General features: G+C 37.0%; 3 protein-coding genes across 10 annotated transcripts in view; all 3 read left to right on the top strand.

Annotated features, from left to right (window-relative positions):
• ppfibp1b (PPFIA binding protein 1b) overlaps positions 1-2,244 on the top strand; it is a 35,095-nt gene extending 32,851 nt beyond the window's left edge. For all 8 annotated transcript variants that reach the window (XM_079825870.1, XM_079825868.1, XM_079825872.1 and 5 more), the window contains 2 exons: positions 1,061-1,126; positions 1,234-2,244. In XM_079825870.1, coding sequence (XP_079681996.1) covers positions 1,061-1,126; positions 1,234-1,320 — 153 coding nt within the window. In that variant the 3' untranslated portion in view covers positions 1,321-2,244. The remainder of the gene's footprint in view (positions 1-1,060; positions 1,127-1,233) is intronic.
• Positions 2,245-2,883: 639 nt separating this feature from the next.
• endouc (endonuclease, polyU-specific C) lies at positions 2,884-6,640 on the top strand. Its single transcript, XM_079825096.1, has 8 exons — positions 2,884-3,143; positions 3,948-4,007; positions 4,140-4,239; positions 4,323-4,434; positions 5,083-5,204; positions 5,468-5,580; positions 5,675-5,825; positions 5,928-6,640. Exons 1-8 carry the CDS (start codon positions 3,133-3,135, stop codon positions 6,186-6,188), a joined length of 930 nt encoding a protein of 309 aa, XP_079681222.1. The 5' UTR covers positions 2,884-3,132; the 3' UTR covers positions 6,189-6,640.
• Positions 6,641-7,364: 724 nt separating this feature from the next.
• polr3b (polymerase (RNA) III (DNA directed) polypeptide B) overlaps positions 7,365-19,637 on the top strand; it is a 32,328-nt gene continuing 20,055 nt past the window's right edge. Inside the window, exons 1-12 of the mRNA XM_079825540.1 lie at positions 7,365-7,574; positions 7,694-7,726; positions 8,182-8,238; positions 8,429-8,493; positions 9,312-9,387; positions 9,528-9,628; positions 9,719-9,810; positions 9,941-10,058; positions 10,590-10,698; positions 13,315-13,437; positions 18,471-18,587; positions 18,724-18,858. Coding sequence (XP_079681666.1) covers positions 7,509-7,574; positions 7,694-7,726; positions 8,182-8,238; positions 8,429-8,493; positions 9,312-9,387; positions 9,528-9,628; positions 9,719-9,810; positions 9,941-10,058; positions 10,590-10,698; positions 13,315-13,437; positions 18,471-18,587; positions 18,724-18,858 — 1,092 coding nt within the window. The 5' untranslated portion in view covers positions 7,365-7,508. The remainder of the gene's footprint in view (positions 7,575-7,693; positions 7,727-8,181; positions 8,239-8,428; positions 8,494-9,311; positions 9,388-9,527; positions 9,629-9,718; positions 9,811-9,940; positions 10,059-10,589; positions 10,699-13,314; positions 13,438-18,470; positions 18,588-18,723; positions 18,859-19,637) is intronic.

Below are 19,637 nucleotides of genomic sequence, written 5' to 3'. Positions count from 1 at the left end.
TAGCGAAGCTGAATTTTCAGCATCATTACTCCAGTGTCACATGATCTGCAAAATATCATATGCTGATTTGGTACTCAAGAAACATTTATCATCAATGATGAAAACTGTCATGCTGCTTAATGTATTTGTGTAAACCATTATGCTGACCTTTCAAAAGTTTGTGGTTAGTAAGATTAAAAAAAGAAAGAAATTAATACTTTTATTCAGCAAGGACGCATTCATTTGATCAAAAGTGGCGGTGAACATTTTTGTAATAATGCCGCGTTCCAGGCAACCCGTAACCTGTGTTTTTCCAACCTTCTACCCGTGAAAGTGCACTAGAACGGCAGTCAAACCCGTGACTTTCCACCCGTGAACTCGTACTAGATCGATGTATTCCCAGTTACGAGCTCTGACATCGCATAGCCCATGAAACAACAATGGCAGCCCCCACAGATGCGGTGTTTATGAAACAAATATACAAATAACGTAAAATAAAAGGTATAACAGCTTCTCTTTCCGTATGTGCTGTTTTTTCTCCTCCGTTTCCCTCAAATAAGCAAGGAGTAAGCACCTTTGGCTATAGAAATGATTGTAAATGAGCACAAACCCTGTACAGTCCGCCATGCTTTGTTTACATCTAGCTACCACAAATCCTCAGGCATTTTGGCGTGACTTTGCCTGGAACACTACAAAGTCGCGAGTCATGGTTTGAAGTTGTAACTTACGGGCTCAAAAACCTGCCCGGAACGCAGCATAATACTGAAGATTTCGATTTCAAATAAATGATATTGTTTTGAACTCTATTCATCAAAGAATCCTGAAAAAAATGCATCACGGTTTTTGCAAAAATATTAAGCAGCAAAAACATATTTAACACTGATAATAATAAAACCCGTTGTTAATAATTGAGCATCAGTAATAATTATTGAGCATATTAGATTGGTTTCTGAATTATTCCAAACTTTTCACTGCTATCGTATGCTCAGTTGATTAAACGATAGTCAAGAACTCTATTGTAATATTTAAAGACAATGATAATTTAATCATTAACACCTTTATGGCATTGTTTTTAATCCAGATGGAGGACTCTGAGGGGACAGTAAGGCAGATTGGCGCTTTCTCTGAGGGCATCAATAACTTAACGGTAACAAGCAGCTGCACATCTGATCTCACTTCTGTTTTATATATATATATATATATATATATATATATATATATAACTCAACTGTGTGTCATGTGTTTTGTACTCAGAGTATGCTGAAGGAGGATGAGTTCTTCAAGGAGATCTCCTCGTCATTTCCCAATGCCAGCATGAGGGATGATGACTCCAACGTGTGAGGGCACTGCAGGGACACTCTCGCCCCTAGTGCTGCTGCTTTAATCAGAAGTGACTGTGCCAATTCCTCTGCCAACGCCTCCACACACGCACCTCCATCTGAATGCCAAATATATCAATCACAGCCACGTCAACTCATCAAAACACCATTTTAAAGTATTTCAATTGCCTTTTAAGAACATTTTGTTGAATTAATATGCCTCCCGAAAGTAGATGGAAGAATGTCTGCCCTTTTTTTTTTTTTTTTTTTAAATCAGATTGTCAGATTTTTGTTTTTGTGGATCGAAATATGAAAAACCGTCCTACTGTAGTTTGCTGGTCTGAAATAAAATCTGTGACAGGTTTGTGCCAGTTATGGTGGCAGAAGAGCACAATGACACTTTCAGTCAAAAGCAAAGATATATTTTATTAAATTGTTGATAGATTGAAATTGTACACTGCCAATAATGAAACTAGCATGTCATTCATATTTCAAATGAAAGCTCTAGGTGCCGTCTTAAACATTCATGTTTGGAGGTTTTTTTCTCAACCTGTACAATTTATAAAGCCAGTACATGCATTGATACTGCATATGCTTCACGCATTTGCATGCAGAACTCTGTACAATATATTTTGCATCCAGTTTGTAAAGGTTTGCATGTTATTTAAGTCTCATTTGGATAAAATATTGTTATTTTAATGAAAGTTAATTGTGAATTATTTTTCCACTGCTGCAGTACTTAAAGGGTAGCAATAATGTTCTCGTTTATGGACATGCTATCATGTAGCATGAATCTTTAATGCAATACTGGCATGTGCACAAACTTGTTAGCAGCTGAAAAACATATTTAAAATATAGTGCCACTCATACCTTTCTGAGTTACATGTTTGTACTTCGTTGACTCTTGCTCGTTTTCAAAGGTGAATAAAACACTGAAAGCATGCAGGCTTTGTTTGTTATATTCGCGTGTAAATTCTACAATCACTGCCCATGGTGTATGGCAGAATTTCTTAAAAGAGTCAAGTAGGATGTACTTTGAATGCACATTCTTGCATAAATGTGCGAGCTAACCATTTTACTAAGAGTAACATTGCTGCCAAAATAAATACTATAATTCGCAGGGATTGTTTCTAAAATGCAAATGGGGATTTGGGGGGGGATTTGGTATATTTTGTACCATGAACTGTCCATAAATTGAAAAACAGCGCCATCTTTTGGACAGTAAGTACATGTTTGCTAGCATTTTATAAGTCTGTATCCTGTTTCTGCTTTCAGTTTTTAGAAATAGACTGATGAAACGAATCAGTCCTTGTATTTCATGTCAACAATGTGTGACTGTTACCTGTATACTACCTATCCTTAGTCTTATTGAATATATTTTTGCACTAAAATGATTTTCATTTAAACTTTTACTATCCGTCCCGACCAGCGAAGAGAAAAAAAAGTACATTGTGTCAAAGTACTGCTTTATCAGCGTTCTGTAGCATAGTTTAAACCTTAATGATGAAAATAATATTAAAAAGGTAAGTAAAAATATAAAAAAAAACGCTGTTTACGTCACGGACCAATCATAGACAACTTCCCTGAAGCCCCGCCCACTTGCGTTCCCTTTTGGTGTACATTTTCATTCTACTCCTTTATTCTTTTCTTTTTTTATGGTGCAATGTGCAAATGGTTCGACTCTGTCAACGTATTGGGGTGTATTCAGGCCTGAGAGTATCGTCAGGGGTCACTTCACTGGGCGTGCTATATAAGACCTTCAACAAAAGAGGAAAACTGCACTAACCCACAAACTCGCGTTGATCTGGGCACGCGCATTATAGCAACAGCAACAATGCGCAGAGGGTATGTTGAACACTTTTTATCTTTTGCATATACACTTGTACGTGTTTAAAGAGCAGAATAGTTTTTAAAAAGGTCATTCAGTTTAACGTGATGATCCTATCTTGTTTTTGGGAACTCTCAAGTCGCATTTATGTTTGTAAGTTCATGTGTCTGCTGTTAATATTTATTAGAATATTGTCTTTGCTTTTAACTTTTGCGCATTGATATTGTATTTCTCTTGACTCTAAGCCCCAGCAGGTTAAGTTTTACAAACTTAAATTATATCATTGCATAATTTATGTCTATTTAAGTAGGTAGCTGGCATGAAATACTGTATATACAAACTATATATATATATATATATATATATATATATATATATATATATATATATATATATATATATATATATATATATATATATATATAAACTAGTGCTGGGGAAAAATTAATTGTATCCAAAGTAAAAGTTTGTGTTTATATAATATATGTACCGGTATGTGTACTGTGTATAATTATTATATATTTATTATATATAGATACACACACATGCATGTATATATTTAATAAATATTTGCATGTATATACTGCATATATAATTGATCTTGTATACAAATATAATGTTTTATACAAATATAACATCTTTTTCTTAAATATATACATGCATGTATGTGTATTTATGTATACATAATAATTATACACAGTACACACACATATATTATATAAACACAAACTTTTATTTTGGATGCGATTAATCATGACTAATTTTTCCCCAGCACTAACATAAACACACTCACACTACATTCTAATGTTTGAATGTTGCAGGTACGATTGCGGATGGATCCTTGTGCTGTTGGCACTGTTTAATTTCAGTGATGCAGCAAGGTAAATTATTTTCCAGTTTTATACAAGAATGCAATGCACTACACCTTAGAACTTTTTGTACAATTTATACAACAACAAAAAAAATGTATACACGTTTTTTATAATTCACTTTTTTATTCTCTACACTCTCAGTCCAACTGTCAACCAGGAGCTTTCGAATATTTTCAATGAGCTCTGGAAGCTGGATGTGAATCGCCTGGAGCCTGGAACTGATTACAACATCACACTACAGGTGTCAGTATTTTCTAATGTCCCACAATATTAAGTGTAGTGACAGATCATGTATTACTTTAAAGCATCTAACATTTCTTTTAGGGCAAAGCTGGTTACATACCACAGGGAAGCACAAGGGCGGTAGACCATGCCTCATCCCCGCTGTTTTCCGGTGTTGATGAGACCAAATTGGACAGCATTACCACTTATACACGTATGTTTCTTTTGTAAAATGCAACGCCTAAAGAATAAAGCCTCTAACTCTCATCAATCATTCTGTCAGTTTGCAAAAAAGTATTTATCCACGGAGCTGTGCTGAAACATTGAACAGGGACACTGCATGTTTAGGCAGGCAGTTAATCTTAAAGTTGATTGGTGGAATTTTGAGTGCTGTTTTAATTTGCATTCAGTCCCTCCTTTTGATGGAGTAACTTTCCCAGAGAAACCACTTATTGGTTGCTTGATGCAACACTTTACCAGAATTTTTTTATCTGAAATGTTATTTTAAAACCCTCATGCATATAAACTTAAATCACTTCATATATTTTTGATTTATGGGGTTGAATAGGATAGCAAAACAATTTTTTTAATTACACATTTTCACATTTACAATGAAAGACAGGGAACATACCAGTTTCTTAAGGCACATTTATTAACATACAAAAAAGTATATGTTTTCTGTATTTCGGCTTTGTTTTTAAAATATTTGAGGTTTTATTTCTTCATAATTTGTGAGAAATTTTAAAGGAAGGTTTACATTTCTACCATTTACATATGTATGAATATGATACCTAACCACCAGAAATTACATTTTCACCAACAAAAATGGTCTCCCGTGATTTTTTTTCTCACCTCTCAACAGGTTTCATGAAGCTTTTGGACAACTATGAGAGGTCCACTGGTGTGGCAGAGAGGGTGACCACTGAGGAGGTGACCGAAAATAACTCCTTTCTGGATGCTATCCTAGATACGGCAGTCATGAAGGTACAGTATGACTCAAATTATACCCTCTTGTTTCTAAAGGCAATAACAAAAAAAAACTTTAAAGTATTTAAAGTGCTACATGTAAAGACAAGTTCACTTTTTTTCCCCTCGTTGCTAACCAAAATATTGTGGTTGTTCCCTACCACACCCTGTTCTTGGAAGCTGCTTATTATGCCAAGAGGAAAAGAGGGTGTATGATGATTCTGGGGTCATCGGTTCAGCGCATCAAAACTGTCTTATATGAATCATGTTTTATCCCTCAGCGTGCCCACAAGTACCTGATCGGTAAGGGGAAATCTCGCTCAAATCTGAAACAGTTTAAGAGTCAGTTGTACTACATGTGGTTCCGCCTTTATCATAGAGACAGAAATGGAGGGTAAGCAACATACACCGATGTAACATGAAAAATGTCTCTTTTATTCCCCATCTGCTCTAATTATAAAACGCATCACTTTCTTTCTTCCAAAAAGGGAGGACTCCAGTGGGTTTGAGCATGTGTTTGTTGGGGAAACCAAATTTGGCAGAGAAATCATGGGTCTTCACAACTGGGTCCAGATTTACCTGCAAGAGAAGCAGGATCTTCTCGATTACAAGGGCTACAAAGCCAGGGACAATGATGTGGTACTTCTTTCATCAATAAATATACGAAGATAACAATAGATAACCATTGATTGTTCTGTGTGTAGACTTTGCTGAATATGTATTTGCTTCTCTGCCACGCAGCCTGATGCCGATGACCATGTCTTGAATGTGCAGTTCAGCTGGCATGGTTTGGTCAAGCCAGTGGCCAGCGCATTTGTTGGTGTGAGTCCTGAGTTTGAGATGGCCATCTTTACCATCCTGTTCCTCACGTCCACTGAGAAGACCACCACAGCCGTGGTCAATCTGGACGAGTACCAGCTGGAGGTGGTGGTGCACAGACATGGCCGCTCTATCGGCACCGCTTATCCCAAACTGTTGAGCAGCAACAATAGACACGTATAAAACCCACATACTGTACTACCCTGACAGTAGCATTTGAGGTTTTTTACCCTTTAAGAAAAATGTTTTTTAATGGCACATTGCAATTTTAAATGCATGGATATTTGTTTTGTATTGGAGAAGTCTTTATTTTAGATTTGTGTGTTTACAAATATGTTAACATACTACAGTATGCTCAACACTTTTTTTAAATGTCTCATATAATGGTCATTTCTTATATATTTTATATCTGTTTTCCTATTTTGACCACGAATGCTGTTATACATGGTTGGTTATGGAAAATAGAGCTTTTACATTAAAAATAATTTCTTGATCCTCTTGTGATTGTTTATTTGCAGAATTCATTACATATATTTATTCAACTATCTCTATGATATACATCACAATATTGAATTAAAAATGATCGCAACATTCTGTATCATACCCACTTTAATATAAAGTTGCTATAAACAGCTCATGGCCTCAAATTAATGAGAGACAATGTGGAATATTTATGATTTTAAAAATGTATTTGCCACACCACATCATGATTTTAAGTTAACTGCAAACAATAAATGCATATAAAAATAAACAATATGATTAAAAATATGGAGACCAGTTACACCATCTATATACACCAAATATTCACAATGTTTAAAACCAATAGTTAAAATGCTGAATGCTGAATTTATAAAAAATATTTTCTTTGTATTAGGTTTGTCCATTCTTTGCTTTAAAGGGTAACTAAACCGAATTAAAACACTTTATACTCAAATGTCAAAACATTTACTCGAATCAATGAACAGCATTAATAAAGCCCCAGTATTACAGATCATTAACTAAAAAAAGTTGGTTTAGGGTTTAGTTACCCTTTAATAACAGCAGCACCTGAGAACTTGGATGAATTTCAGAAGTTTTTGGAAAAGCAGATGAACGCATTTGATAAAAAGCATTTTATGCTTCAATAGATGATGGTTAAACTATCATTTAATTAGATTTTGAATCCTGGCTTTTCAGTGTAGTATCCAACTTAGACTCTTAATGTTGAAAAATGTTGTGCATGTTATTTGTCAACTACCCTTTTGTATTGTTCTATTATTTAATACCTATGGACACATTTACTGTACGTTATATGAAAAAAAAAAAAAAACGTCGACATGGGTCGGAATGCATATGTTCGCATGCGTTCCTCCCCGGTCTGATTTTCATGTTACACCTCACACTTTCACGTGTAGCGCAAACTTCCGTTCAGAGTGTTTTTGCAGAGTTGCTGCGGCGTGTATGATGATTTCCTAACTTATATTATATTACTCGAGTTTATTGCCATCTCAGTTAATAATAGAAATGCTGCAAGAGGAGTTTGGGGAGATGACTCCCCAGCAGCTCGCTGCTCCCGTCCAAACTGTGGAGGTGAGTGAATAGTGGCACGAGTGCCATTTCAAAAATAGCAAACGTTAGTAACGTTATATTGGTCAGATATGAATGAGAGGCATTGCAAGTTAATTCATCTGTCCCCTTCTATACTGCAGGAAAAGTGGAAGCTGCTTCCAGCCTTTTTGAAGGTAAAATCAAGTTGTCAGCATAATTATGACAACCATCTTTATACATTAAACAGGAAACATGACAGCATCTGGCGTGTGTCAAGCAGTGACAGCACCGAGACATGCTGTGATATTTTAAATAATACATATTTTCTATTACACATTTTCTACTTTGATAATTATTATGTAAGAATTTGTAATGACCTCACAATATATTTGAGACTACATAACTTAGATTAAAATAGATTATTTAAAAAAATATATGAAAAATTTATTTTTTAAAATAAAATCTTGATGTTGAAAATAAATGTGTTTGTGTTATTTGCCAACTATCTACATATAGACTCTATTTTATGCATATTATATACGTTCTTAACATCCAGTAAGATTTATGTAAATGATGATTTTATATTTACAGCCTCTAATGTCATATTTATGTAAATCTTTTTTCTTTTTCTTTTTTTTCTTTTTTTTAGGTTAAAGGCTTAGTAAAGCAGCACATTGATTCCTTTAATTACTTCATCAATGTGGAGGTTTGTTGACATGGTTAAGGATCCAGTGTTCTGCACATATTTTGCAAATGCAATAAATGTATTATTAGTTTCCATTTCAGTGGTTTCCATTGCTTCAGGTTATGTTTTTGGTTAGTTTTTGTACCAGCAAAATAAAACAATTTGACAAAAAGCTTGAGTAGCATAAACTAATGTCTACTTATCTCTCCAGATAAAAAAGATCATGAAGGCGAACGAGAAGATCACGAGTGATGCCGATCCAATGTGGTATCTCAAGTGAGGATATTGTTCAATTAGACTTGTTTTCACAAAATTAAAATCTTTGCACATTTTTAACATGTCACCTTTACTAGTGTTATTTTAGTATTATTTATATACTATTACAGTATTTATTCACTTTTATTTTAATATTTTGTGTATATATATATATATATATATATATATATATATATATATTTATATTTATATATTTTATTTCTTATAAAGCCTTTCTCGATTATTGATTAATGCCTAATTGTTATTTGATCCAATCGCAATTATTTGAGAGAACTGCAATAATTGTGCAGTTTGAATTTCAATCACATTTTGCCAAATAATACAAATTTTTAAAAAGTTGTAAAGTATACAAATATAGCCAAAGTTCTTCCTTAATACGAAATGAAGGTTTGTGGGTTTAATCAGACTGCATATTGTATTGTATTATTATATTATATACATTTTCTCAGCATTAAAGTAAATCATGTGGGCCTATTTGATAATTTTTATTATTATATTCCAAGTAAAAATAAATTATGCATTAGGCTTACACTGTTGACATGAACAAAACCGAATTAAATTAATCCCAATTATTTGTATGACAGAAACACGTCAACACAAAATTCATGAACGTGACAATGGCCTAATACAGCTCTAATAAATTATTTCAATTTTAATAATTAAACTTATTTTTTATTTGCATTTTAAATTCTTTTTAAGCGTTTCATCTGTTTAATTTTAATACCAGCTTTTGAAATAAATTACCGAAATTTGAATAGAATTTTTTATCATTTTATTAACAATAACAACACTGCCTGTTACATCTCATCTGTCCCTAGATATCTCAATATCTACGTTGGCATGCCTGACGTAGAAGAAAGCTTTAATGTAACCAGACCAGTGGCACCACATGAGGTAACATCTTTGTTCACCTGTGACCTAATGTGACTGTTCTTATTCAAAGCAAGCTTAAAAGCTTTTTGAAGAAAGTAAAAAAGAGAACGATGTCTAGACGGCAATATTTGCTTATGATGATTATGCTCTTTGACTGCTAGTGTCGCCTGAGAGATATGACATACTCAGCCCCCATCACTGTGGATATAGAGTACACCCGAGGCAGCCAGAGAATCATTCGCAATGCTCTCCCAATCGGAAGGTAATTATGCTCTTCCTGAGAGCTTTGCATACGCCTCTTAATATGTGTTTCCTTTTTGATTTCAAATGAGCTTCTCTTTTTTTTTAATAGGATGCCAATAATGCTGCGAAGCTCCAACTGTGTCTTGACAGGAAAGACCCCAATGGAGTTCTCTAAGCTCAATGAATGTCCCCTGGACCCAGGTAGATTATATAATGAACCCCCTCAGTCTCAATGATATTTCATTGTTTGTATGATAATCCTATCTGAAGCTCATATGTGTGGGATCAGGTCATGGCGCATAAGTATGACACAGGATTTGTTTGTGTGCAGGTGGTTATTTTATTGTGAAAGGGCAGGAAAAGGTCATTCTCATTCAGGAACAGTTGTCCAAGAACCGCATCATTGTGGAGCAAGATCGCAAAGGTGCTGTGGGAGCCTCGGTCACCAGGTGCTGGAATTTGCTCTTCTGTATAATTAATAAAGAGCACCTTTAATTGATATATTTGCTCTGAGTGTTTTACATTCAAGTGTTAAGTAGAATTAATGTTAAAGGAGCACTCCACTTTTGTTTTAAAATGTGCTAATTTTTTGAATGGGCTCATTGAGTCTTACCGTTTTCGAATCCATTCTGCCGATCTCCAGATCTGGCGGTAGAACTTTTAGCATAGCCTTGCATAGATCAATTAATCTGATTAGACCGTTAACATCTCGCTCAGGAAAAATATTGTACGTTTTTGGTCATTTTTGAGCGAGATGCTAACGGTCTAATCAGATTCAATGATCTATGCTAAGCTGTGCTAAAAGTTATACCGCCAGATCCAGAGATCGACTGAATAGATTCGAAAACGGTACAACTCAACTGTTTAACTCTAGGGGAGTTGGAAAATTAGCCTATTTTCAAAAAAAAGAAAAGAAAAGTGGAGTGTTCCTTTAAGCTCAAGTTGTGTCCTCATATATCTTTCTTTTTTCCTGGCTTTAGCTCTACACACGAGAAAAAGAGCAGAACCAACATGATTGTGAAAAAGGGACGCTTTTACCTAAAGCACAACACCCTCTCTGAAGACGCGCCTATCGCTATCATCTTTAAGGTGAGAATTTTGTTCAAAATGTTGTTTTAGAGCATGATGGTTTTGTATCTTTGTCTGCTAAGTTGAATTAACTGTATACTATTTGCAGTTCCCATGGTTTAGCTCATTGCACAGTCCAGTATTTAGTTGTGAGTAGAGCCCTGCATTTCTGCCCGAGCCTGACCAGCCCCGACTTTTTTACGCCCTAGGGCTGGGCTTCGGGACAATTTTCCCGTCATACCTCAAACGCGGGCCGGGCTTCGGGCCTTTATCTAGGCTTCTCCTTCATTTTATATTTTAGACATTCAATAATTAAAAGAAACAATGAGATGTGCTGCGCTGGTGGAAACAACATGAGACCATGATACCGCGAGTCCGCAACTGTCAAGACTGACTCGCACAGTGTTTAGAGGACGGCGCTATGCAACATGCATCGCCGCAAATGAGTAAAGTAAGCCAACACGCAAACTGCCACAAGTTAAACTGAAAATAAGCTAAGTCTTAGATGCTCAAAAACACAACAATCTTCATTAAAACTAATGAGACTAAAGGCTCTTACCAGTGTTTAGGTCGCTCATTCTCATAATGCGGTCTTTGATGTTGAAGTGAGCTGATGAATAAAATGCTCATATTGGTGAACATGAACTCCGTTAAATGTGCATATAGCGCGGGAATTGAAAATCGGATTTATATTCATTTCGCAGAGAGGTGTAAGGTAAGACAACCAGCATGTTTTTTTTGTTTTTTTTATTTGTTTAGATTGTGTAGCCCGTTTTGTTTGCGTGTGCCGTTGCGATCTGCCTGCCTCATGATTTGAGAGGCTTAAGCGTTGGGGTAACTCACTGTCGGCCGCAGGCCGCTTGGTCGTCGCTTTAAAAAGCAAAAACTTAAATTTAACAAACAAAAAAATGCTTCAAACATTTTTCTAAATTAACTTAATAATAAATAAATAATAATTAATACTTAATAAAGAAGCAAAACGAAATATAACTACTTTGACATTAAAAACAAAACTGAACTATTTTAATGGCTGCAACTAATGTGTAATAGGGAGGATAAAAAAACCACGGGCTCCAGTCGGACTCGGGCTGATAATTTTGATGAGCTGTCGGACACGGGCCGGGCTAGGGCCTCAGCGTCTCGGGCCAGTGCCTAGTTTTGAGGCCCGTGCAGGGCTCTAGTTGTGAGGGCACATTCTGTGTCCAACCAGCAGATGGTGCACTTTGACAAAGAATACACTGTACAGCAACTACACAAATTTAAAAGTATTGCTAAAATATATAATATCAGTACCCCAAATATTTGGGGCAAGTTGTTGTTTTACAAATTAATACTTTAATTCAGCAAGGATGCATTAAATTTAGTAAAGCAATTTATAATGTTGTAAAAGTTTTCTGTTTCAAATAAATGTTCGTTCATCAAAGAATCCTATAAAAATGTATCATGGTTTCCACAAAAATATTAAGCAGCACAATTATTTGCAATATTAATTTTTTCTTGAGCAACAATTCTCTCAGATATTCAAATGTTTTTTCAGACAGTGAGAACAATCTAGAACAGTGGTTGTCTCAAATGATTTCTGAAGGATCATGTGACACTGAAGACTGGAGTAGTGGCTGCTTTGCCATCACAGGAATAAATTGCACTTAAAATATATTAAAATAGAAAAAAATTATAAATTTCACAATATCACTGTTTTTACTGTATTTTTGATAAACTTCTTCAAAAACACTAAAGCACTTCCCCTACCCCAAACTTTTGAACGGTAATAAATATTATAGTGAAATTATGCTTAATGAATTTGTTTCAGATAGCTTAATCTTTGACTGTTTTCTTAAAGAAAGAATAGTGTCTTAGTGTCTTTATTAGAAAAGATGAACCTTTTTGTGAAGCATCCTTGAGCTTGGGGCAGGACTTTAGAAATCTGATTTATAATGTATTTGTAAGATGTTGGAGAGAATTCACTGTAGATATTATATGGTGTTACTTGCCATTAGAATTTGTAAGTATTTCTGAACTATTGAAATGTGTCATTGATGGCACAGTTGGCATCTAAAATGACCAATCCAAGTCTTTCCAGAAGCATTTGATATTTTAGTTTTAACTAGATTTGTGTTTAGTCTTCCTTTCAATGCATTTTAATGACATTTCTTCTGTTCACTGACATGATCACCTGACAGTTGAAACAGATATTTAATTACAGCTCAAATCAGAGAACCGTGTCGTACTACGACGGCTGTTCCACCTAATTCCCTCACCCCAGGCTCTCTCTAAACATATGGGTCTGATTGGTTAGGGACAGGGCGCGGGGTAAATTGGCTGTAGAGCTTGTTTGCTTTGCACTTGTCTGTCCACAGCACATTCCACCAGGATTTCCTTGCAACACAGCAGCCGTGCCAAACGCTGGAGACCTTTAAGCACTGTGATCCACCCAGTCCTGTTCCCACAGTCCCATATTAACATAAATAAATGTCATCGAGGCCTATGGCACCATTTTCACCTTTACAGCAGAGTCCTACACACTCAAATGTTTTTTGTTTTAATGCAACATTTTAAATACAAAGTGTATACTGTGTGTTTCTTATATGACATTAAATAAGTACCTCATTCTCTATTAATCTCTTTGTCCTCCTTCAGGCCATGGGAGTGGAGAGTGATCAAGAGATAGTTCAGATGATTGGCACAGAGGAACATGTCATGGCTGCATTTGCTCCCAGTTTGGAGGAGTGTCAGAAGGCCCAAATATTCACCCAAACTCAGGTACCTCCGACAAGATCTCTGCCATCATTTAAAAGAATGGATTGCATAGCATAATACATTAAATAAAAACAGCAGTGCTCACATAAATGTTTCCTGAAGTATTACTAAATACATTTTTTATAAAGTATCCAACTTTAGTGACAAATTTTTTGAGGTGTATTATCAAATGCTGAGGCACAGTTTGCTGAATGTGACATGTATTATTCATCACAAGACCCAACAATGGGTCAGCAAGGACCATATCTGCATCCTAGCAACCTCTGTCTGAGCGGATGTGAATGCCTGTTTTTGTGGTTGTGACAATGTGTGGGCCTCATCAAAGGGCCACTAATGAGCCTACATGTGTGCACCAATTGACCAGCACAGACCTCAATTAGATAAGATGTGTCGAGAATCGGTCAAGAGTTTTAGTTAGTTTTATGACCTCTAGGGGCAGCCTTATTACATTTAAAGGCAATCTGTAGTGCCTTGAAACCATAGACTGTAAAAAGATGGACGACGCCTCTTCACTATCTTCCATTGGAGAAAAGTGAAGCCGCCAATGTCCGAATATGGCGTTGACATCTTGCGCTGAGAGCAGGAAGTAGAGCCGCAATATCAAAACCTGCCCACACTCCCGCAGTATCTGTTAGTACAGTTTACTGCAGAACAACTCATTGTGTCGGTGTGAAATAAACAGTTATAGGCAGTTCCAGTCTCCTTCTGAAAATCCCCCAAAAAGTCTGTTGATGCCTCAGTGACTACTTCCCTCAGAGAATTTGTCAATCATGACGTCCCGCCCTCGTTTTTATATCATCTAACTAAAACCAAACTTATTTTAAAAAACACTTGAACTTACACTTTGGGGGGAAAAAATATTTGAAGTGTAATTTGATTTAGTTTGTCTCGCGTCCCATTAGTATGTGAGCGGTGCGAGGATTGGAGCACCGTGATTTTGTGAGGAGCGGATTTTTTAAAAGTCAGAGCGTCGTGGTTTTTATGCGCTCAGAGAGCGCTCCACTTCAATTCATGTACAATTGACCTATCGGTAAGCCCCGCCCTCCTTAGTTACTGTTGCTTACTCGGACAAACAAACGGAGTTGCTATATCTTACAATGACAGCTGTCAGTGTGAAAACCTTATCCCAAGATGTTTTTGGACACAGAATGTAGCGTATATCCCGTCCGAATGATGGCCAAACTTTACTGTTGGTTTATCAAGTTTATTATGGCCTTTTTCACTCCAAAAAATCATAGTAAGAGCTGAACAAACAAAGCATAAGAAGTGCGCATTAATGTCTCATTCACAAACTCTCTCTCTCCGTTGCATTGCCATTAACATACACAGCAAATTACACAAAAACACTCATACAACTAACAGTAAACACAGACCGTATGCCGTTTAGAGGGTGCAGTTAATAACTGGTAAGTTAAACTTTGTATCTGCAAAGCAACTCCGATAAACTGCGTGCAAGCTCTTTCTTTCACTACGTTACCCATAGACTATAATACCCATCAAAATAGGAGTCCTCCTTAGTAGGACAGAGATAATGTAGACCTTAAATTAAATTAAATTAATTTACATTTAACCAGTTTAATATGGAGAGGCACTGAAATGTAGACCTTCGTGTTTTTGACCTACAGTGTTACATGACTCTCGTAACTTAACGAGAGTATGACAGACAGAAAATCCTCTCAGGATACCTGGAATCAGTGTTACAGTACCTCAGGCACAACATTTTAGCATTTTTGTAGCCCAAACACCATCAAACCGATGAGAGCTTCGGATTTTCCAATGTTTGTCTATGGCGCTGACACCTAAAGATGTCCGAGTTCCGGTCCCAGCGCAACTGATACTCATCTGCTATTGGCTCATCTGCGTTCAAGGGGAGGGGCTTACCGATAGGTCAATTCATGCCAACGGCTCATAATATAACTGCATTTTTAGCCATGCACACTAGTGTTCCAATTAACCACGTTGAAACTATCTCCTATTGTTTATTTTTTATTTAATGTATGTTATAAACTGAACTTTTGTGATGTTTCAGAGGTTACTTAAATACTTTAGCCATAAATTTCCTTGGAGCAAAGACGGAGCGGTGTTTCTGATAGCAGTGAGCGAGGAGTGGAGCGGGGAGCAGGAAATGATGAACCTGGAGTGGAACTGAGCGGAGTGATTATTGAATTCTTAGAGCAGGGGTGTCCAATCAATTAAACTCTAAACTCTGCAGGACAGTGGCCCTCCAGGACCGAGTTTGGACACCCCTGGCTTAGAGCATGGAAGGGAAATTGCTTCCGCTCCACTCCGCTTTCATACTCTGATTAGAATACATGGAGGGGGCAGAGTTTGAGCTATACTGGGACCAACCACCTGGTGGCCATCGAGACACTTTGGCTTTTCAGGACGTGTGTGGCACGCTTGCTTGAAACATTATTCAATGTGTTGATGTAATTTCCACTGAAAACAGTCAAGACGAAAGGGTGGGACATATTGAACAGCTCCTCCCCTTTTTTAAAATGGCCAAAAGCTTTTAGTTTATATAATCTGTTCGACCATAACCATTGAGCTCGGTAAAGCCACAGTTCTAACTGTTTCTCCTCCTCAATCTCCTCTATTTATCGCTTTAAAATGTAGCATTCTGTGCGGAATTTAAATAGGTCTAATTCATTTTCTGGTATGTGCTGACTCGCACATATGATCCGCTCTGTGCTATCTGGACTCTGGACCGGAGCAGACTGTGTGTGTGCTGCGGTGGTTCGCATGACACTAACGCGAAACCAGACTTAATTTCCCAAATGGAAAACGTATTTACCCTGTCTGAATTGTTCCTTATCCCCTATATAGTGCACTATGTGCCATTCACCATGTAGAAAATAGTAAATGTGTGAACAAATGAGCGATTTTAGCCACAGTTTCAGCGTCTATTTAGGGGTGGTGGGAGCTATCTATCTATCTATATATATTGCCACAAGTTTTGGGACGCCTTCCTTTACATGCACGTGAACTTTAATGACATCCCATTCTTAATCCGTAGGGTTTAATATGGAGTTGGCCCACCCTTTGCCTATAACAGATTCAACTGTTCTGGGAAGGCTTTCCACAAGGTTTAGGAGTGTGTTTATGGGAATTTTTGACTATTCTTCTAGAAGTGCATTTGTGAGGTCAGGCACTGATGTTGGACGAGAAGTATCCGCTCTTATTCATCCCAAAGGTGTTCTATCGGGTTGAGGTCAGGACTCTGTGCAGGCCAGGCAAGTTCCTCCACACCAAATTCGCTCATCCATGTCTTTATGGACCTTGCTTTGTGCACTGGTGCGCAGTCATGTTGGAACAGGAAGGGGTCATCCCCAAACTGTTCCCACAAAGTTGGGAGCATGAAATTGTCCAAAATGTCTTGGTATGCTGAAGCGTTAAGAATTCCTTTCACTGGAACTAAGGGGACAAGCCCAACCCCTGAAAAACAACCCTACACCATAATCCCCCCTCCACCAAACTTTACACTTGGCACAATACAGTCAGGCAAGTACTGTTTTCCTGGCAACAGCCAAACCCAGACTCATCCACTGGATTGCCAGACAGAGAAGCATGATTCGTCACTCTAGAGCACACGTCTCCACTGCTCTAGAGACCAGTGACGGCATGCTTTACACCAATGCATCTGATGCTTTGCATTGCACTTGGTGATGTAAGATGCTGCTGCTCTGCCTTGGAAACCCATTCCATGAAGCTCTCCACGCACTGTTCTTGAGCTAATCTGAAGGCCACACAAAGTTTGGAGGTCTGTAGTTATGAAAGGTGGTGACTTCTGTGCATTGTGTGCCTCTGCATGCGCTGACCCCGCTCTGGGATTTTACGTGGCCTACAACGATAGGCAAGAAGGATAGCGCACCAGACGTGTGTGTGTGTGTGTGTGTGTGTGGGCATGTTTTTGTGAAATATCAGGACACAAATGTGTATAATGACATGGGTATGACATAGGTATTACAAAAAGAGGGTGAAATATGAGGACGTTCCCCATGTCCTCACTTTTCAAAATGCTTATAAATCATACAGAACAAGGTTTTTTTCACAGAAAGTGAACTGCACAGTCTCCTGTGAGGGCTAGGTTTAGGGGCAGGGGCAGTGTAAGGGGATAGAAAATACGGTTTGTACGGTATAAAAACCATTACGCCTATGGAATGTCCTCACATTTCACAAAAACAAATGTGTGTGTGTGTGTGTGTGTGTGTGTGTGTGTGTGTGTGTGTGTGTGTGTGTGTGTGTGTGTGTGTGTGTGTGTGTGTGTGTGTGTGTGTGTGTGTGTGTGTGTGTGTGTGTGTGTGTGTGTGTGTGTGTTTACTTTCTGTTCATCAAAAAATACTTAAATGTTTCACTTTTCACAAAATATTAAGCAGCACAGGATCATGTGACACTGAAGACTGGAGTAATGGCTGCTTAAAATCCAGTTTTGCCATCACAGGAATAGGTTATTTAAAAAAAAAACGAAACTGAAATAGAAAACATTTATGGGTTATTTTATTTATAACCTATTTATAACCAGATAATTTATTATCTGTTTCTTACAAAATAAACATTTTGTAAACATTTGAAGTAATTTTAGCATAACTTTAAGGAACAGTACTTGCAACAGTCAATTGCACATCATTCCATGCCTCAAAGTGGGTGGTCTAATGGAGAAGCCTAATCTGTGTGACCTTTGACCTCTGGAGCAGAACAAGTTGCTGGCTCAGGTGTGTGTGTTTGTGTGTGTGCATGCAAGTGTCTGAAGAGAAAGGAGGGGTCCAGTTCTCTGATACCTCTTTAGAGAGCCAGTGAACCCTGCACCGACTCGGTCACTCCAGATTAAACGGTTTGATTTGATGCATTTAATCTTATTAATTGAGGCCCTAAAACATTATGCCTTTCATTTTTTTTATAACTTAATTCATCGTAACATACTTTGAAATGCAAAATTGCCATCAAGTCTAAATACAAAAGTGAAAATATTTTTAAAAGAAATTTGTAAATGTTGCATCTGAATTACTTGTCTTTTTGCACTTTTTGTTTCCTTGCAGGCACTAAAATACATTGGTAATAAAGTGAGGCGTCAGCGCATGTGGGGCGGCCCTAAGAAAACTAAGATGGAGGAGGCCAGAGAGCTATTAGCTTCTACCATCCTCACCCATGTACCTGTACGTCATTTTAAAATGTACTTAAACATAAAGTTCTTGGTCTAGCCACAACCAAACAGGCTTCTGATAATCTATAAGAGTATAAAATAAATAGTTTAGCTGTTTTTTGGACCTGTCATGTGTTTGTGTCTCGCAGGTAAAGGAGTTTAACTTTCGAGCTAAGTGTATCTACCTCGCTGTGATGGTACGTAGAGTAATTCTCGCTCAAGGGGACAACAAGGTGGACGATCGAGATTACTATGGAAACAAGCGTCTGGAGTTGGCTGGCCAGGTATCTGCTTTTTTAATAACAGGTCTTTTATAACTTCTGTACATAATCATTCAGCAACACACGCATAAGGTCCTCAATTCTACAGCAGCCTTAATACACTGCATTTTTTGTTTGTTTGTTTTTGTTAAAAGAAATTGATACTTTTATTCAGAAAAGATGCATTAAATTGATAAAGTGACAGTAAAGACTTCAAATAATTAGTTCAAATAAATGCTGTTCTTTTAAACTATTAATAAAAAACTCATGTATCATGGTTTTCACAAAAATATTAAGCACAACAACTGTTTTCAACATTGATAATAATAATAAATGTTTCTTGAGCACCAAATCAGCATATTAGAATGATTTCTGAAGGATCATGTGATACTGAAGACTGGAGTAATGATGCTGAAATTGAGCTTTGCCATCACAGGAATAAAATGTTAAAATATGCTCAACAGGCTTAATAACTGTTTTAATACAAGAGATTTCTTTCAAAAACTCAAGTTTTGAACGGTAGTGTATGGTGATTAAATTCTCTGATCTTCTCTGAAATATTTATGTTCAAAGGGTTCAGAAATGGCATTTGGTTTGTCCATTGAGCTCTGCTTGTTCATATGGGAGAATTAAGTTCGATTCTGACCTGTGTCGTGTCCTGATTCCCCTAAAAAATGTTTGCCGTCCTGCTCAAGCTTCAGCTGCCCATATCGTGACTAATATTCCCAACCGAGATGTATTCACAAAGATGAAACCAAGGCTCATGAAATATTCACTTTAGAAAGAAGAAAGTACAATGTGCA

Source organism: Gobio gobio (assembly GCF_949357685.1).
Source record: "Gobio gobio genome assembly, chromosome: 9".
Classification (NCBI taxonomy): Eukaryota; Metazoa; Chordata; class Actinopteri; order Cypriniformes; family Gobionidae; genus Gobio; species Gobio gobio.
This window is presented reverse-complemented; position numbering and strand designations above follow the sequence as displayed.

Excerpts from the sequence above, each read along its gene's own strand:
- endouc (XM_079825096.1), top strand. Across the intron at positions 4,435-5,082 it reads CAGCATTACCACTTATACAC|GTTTCATGAAGCTTTTGGAC; the intron begins GTATGTTTCTTT and ends ACCTCTCAACAG. Across the intron at positions 5,826-5,927 it reads AAGCCAGGGACAATGATGTG|CCTGATGCCGATGACCATGT; the intron begins GTACTTCTTTCA and ends TCTGCCACGCAG.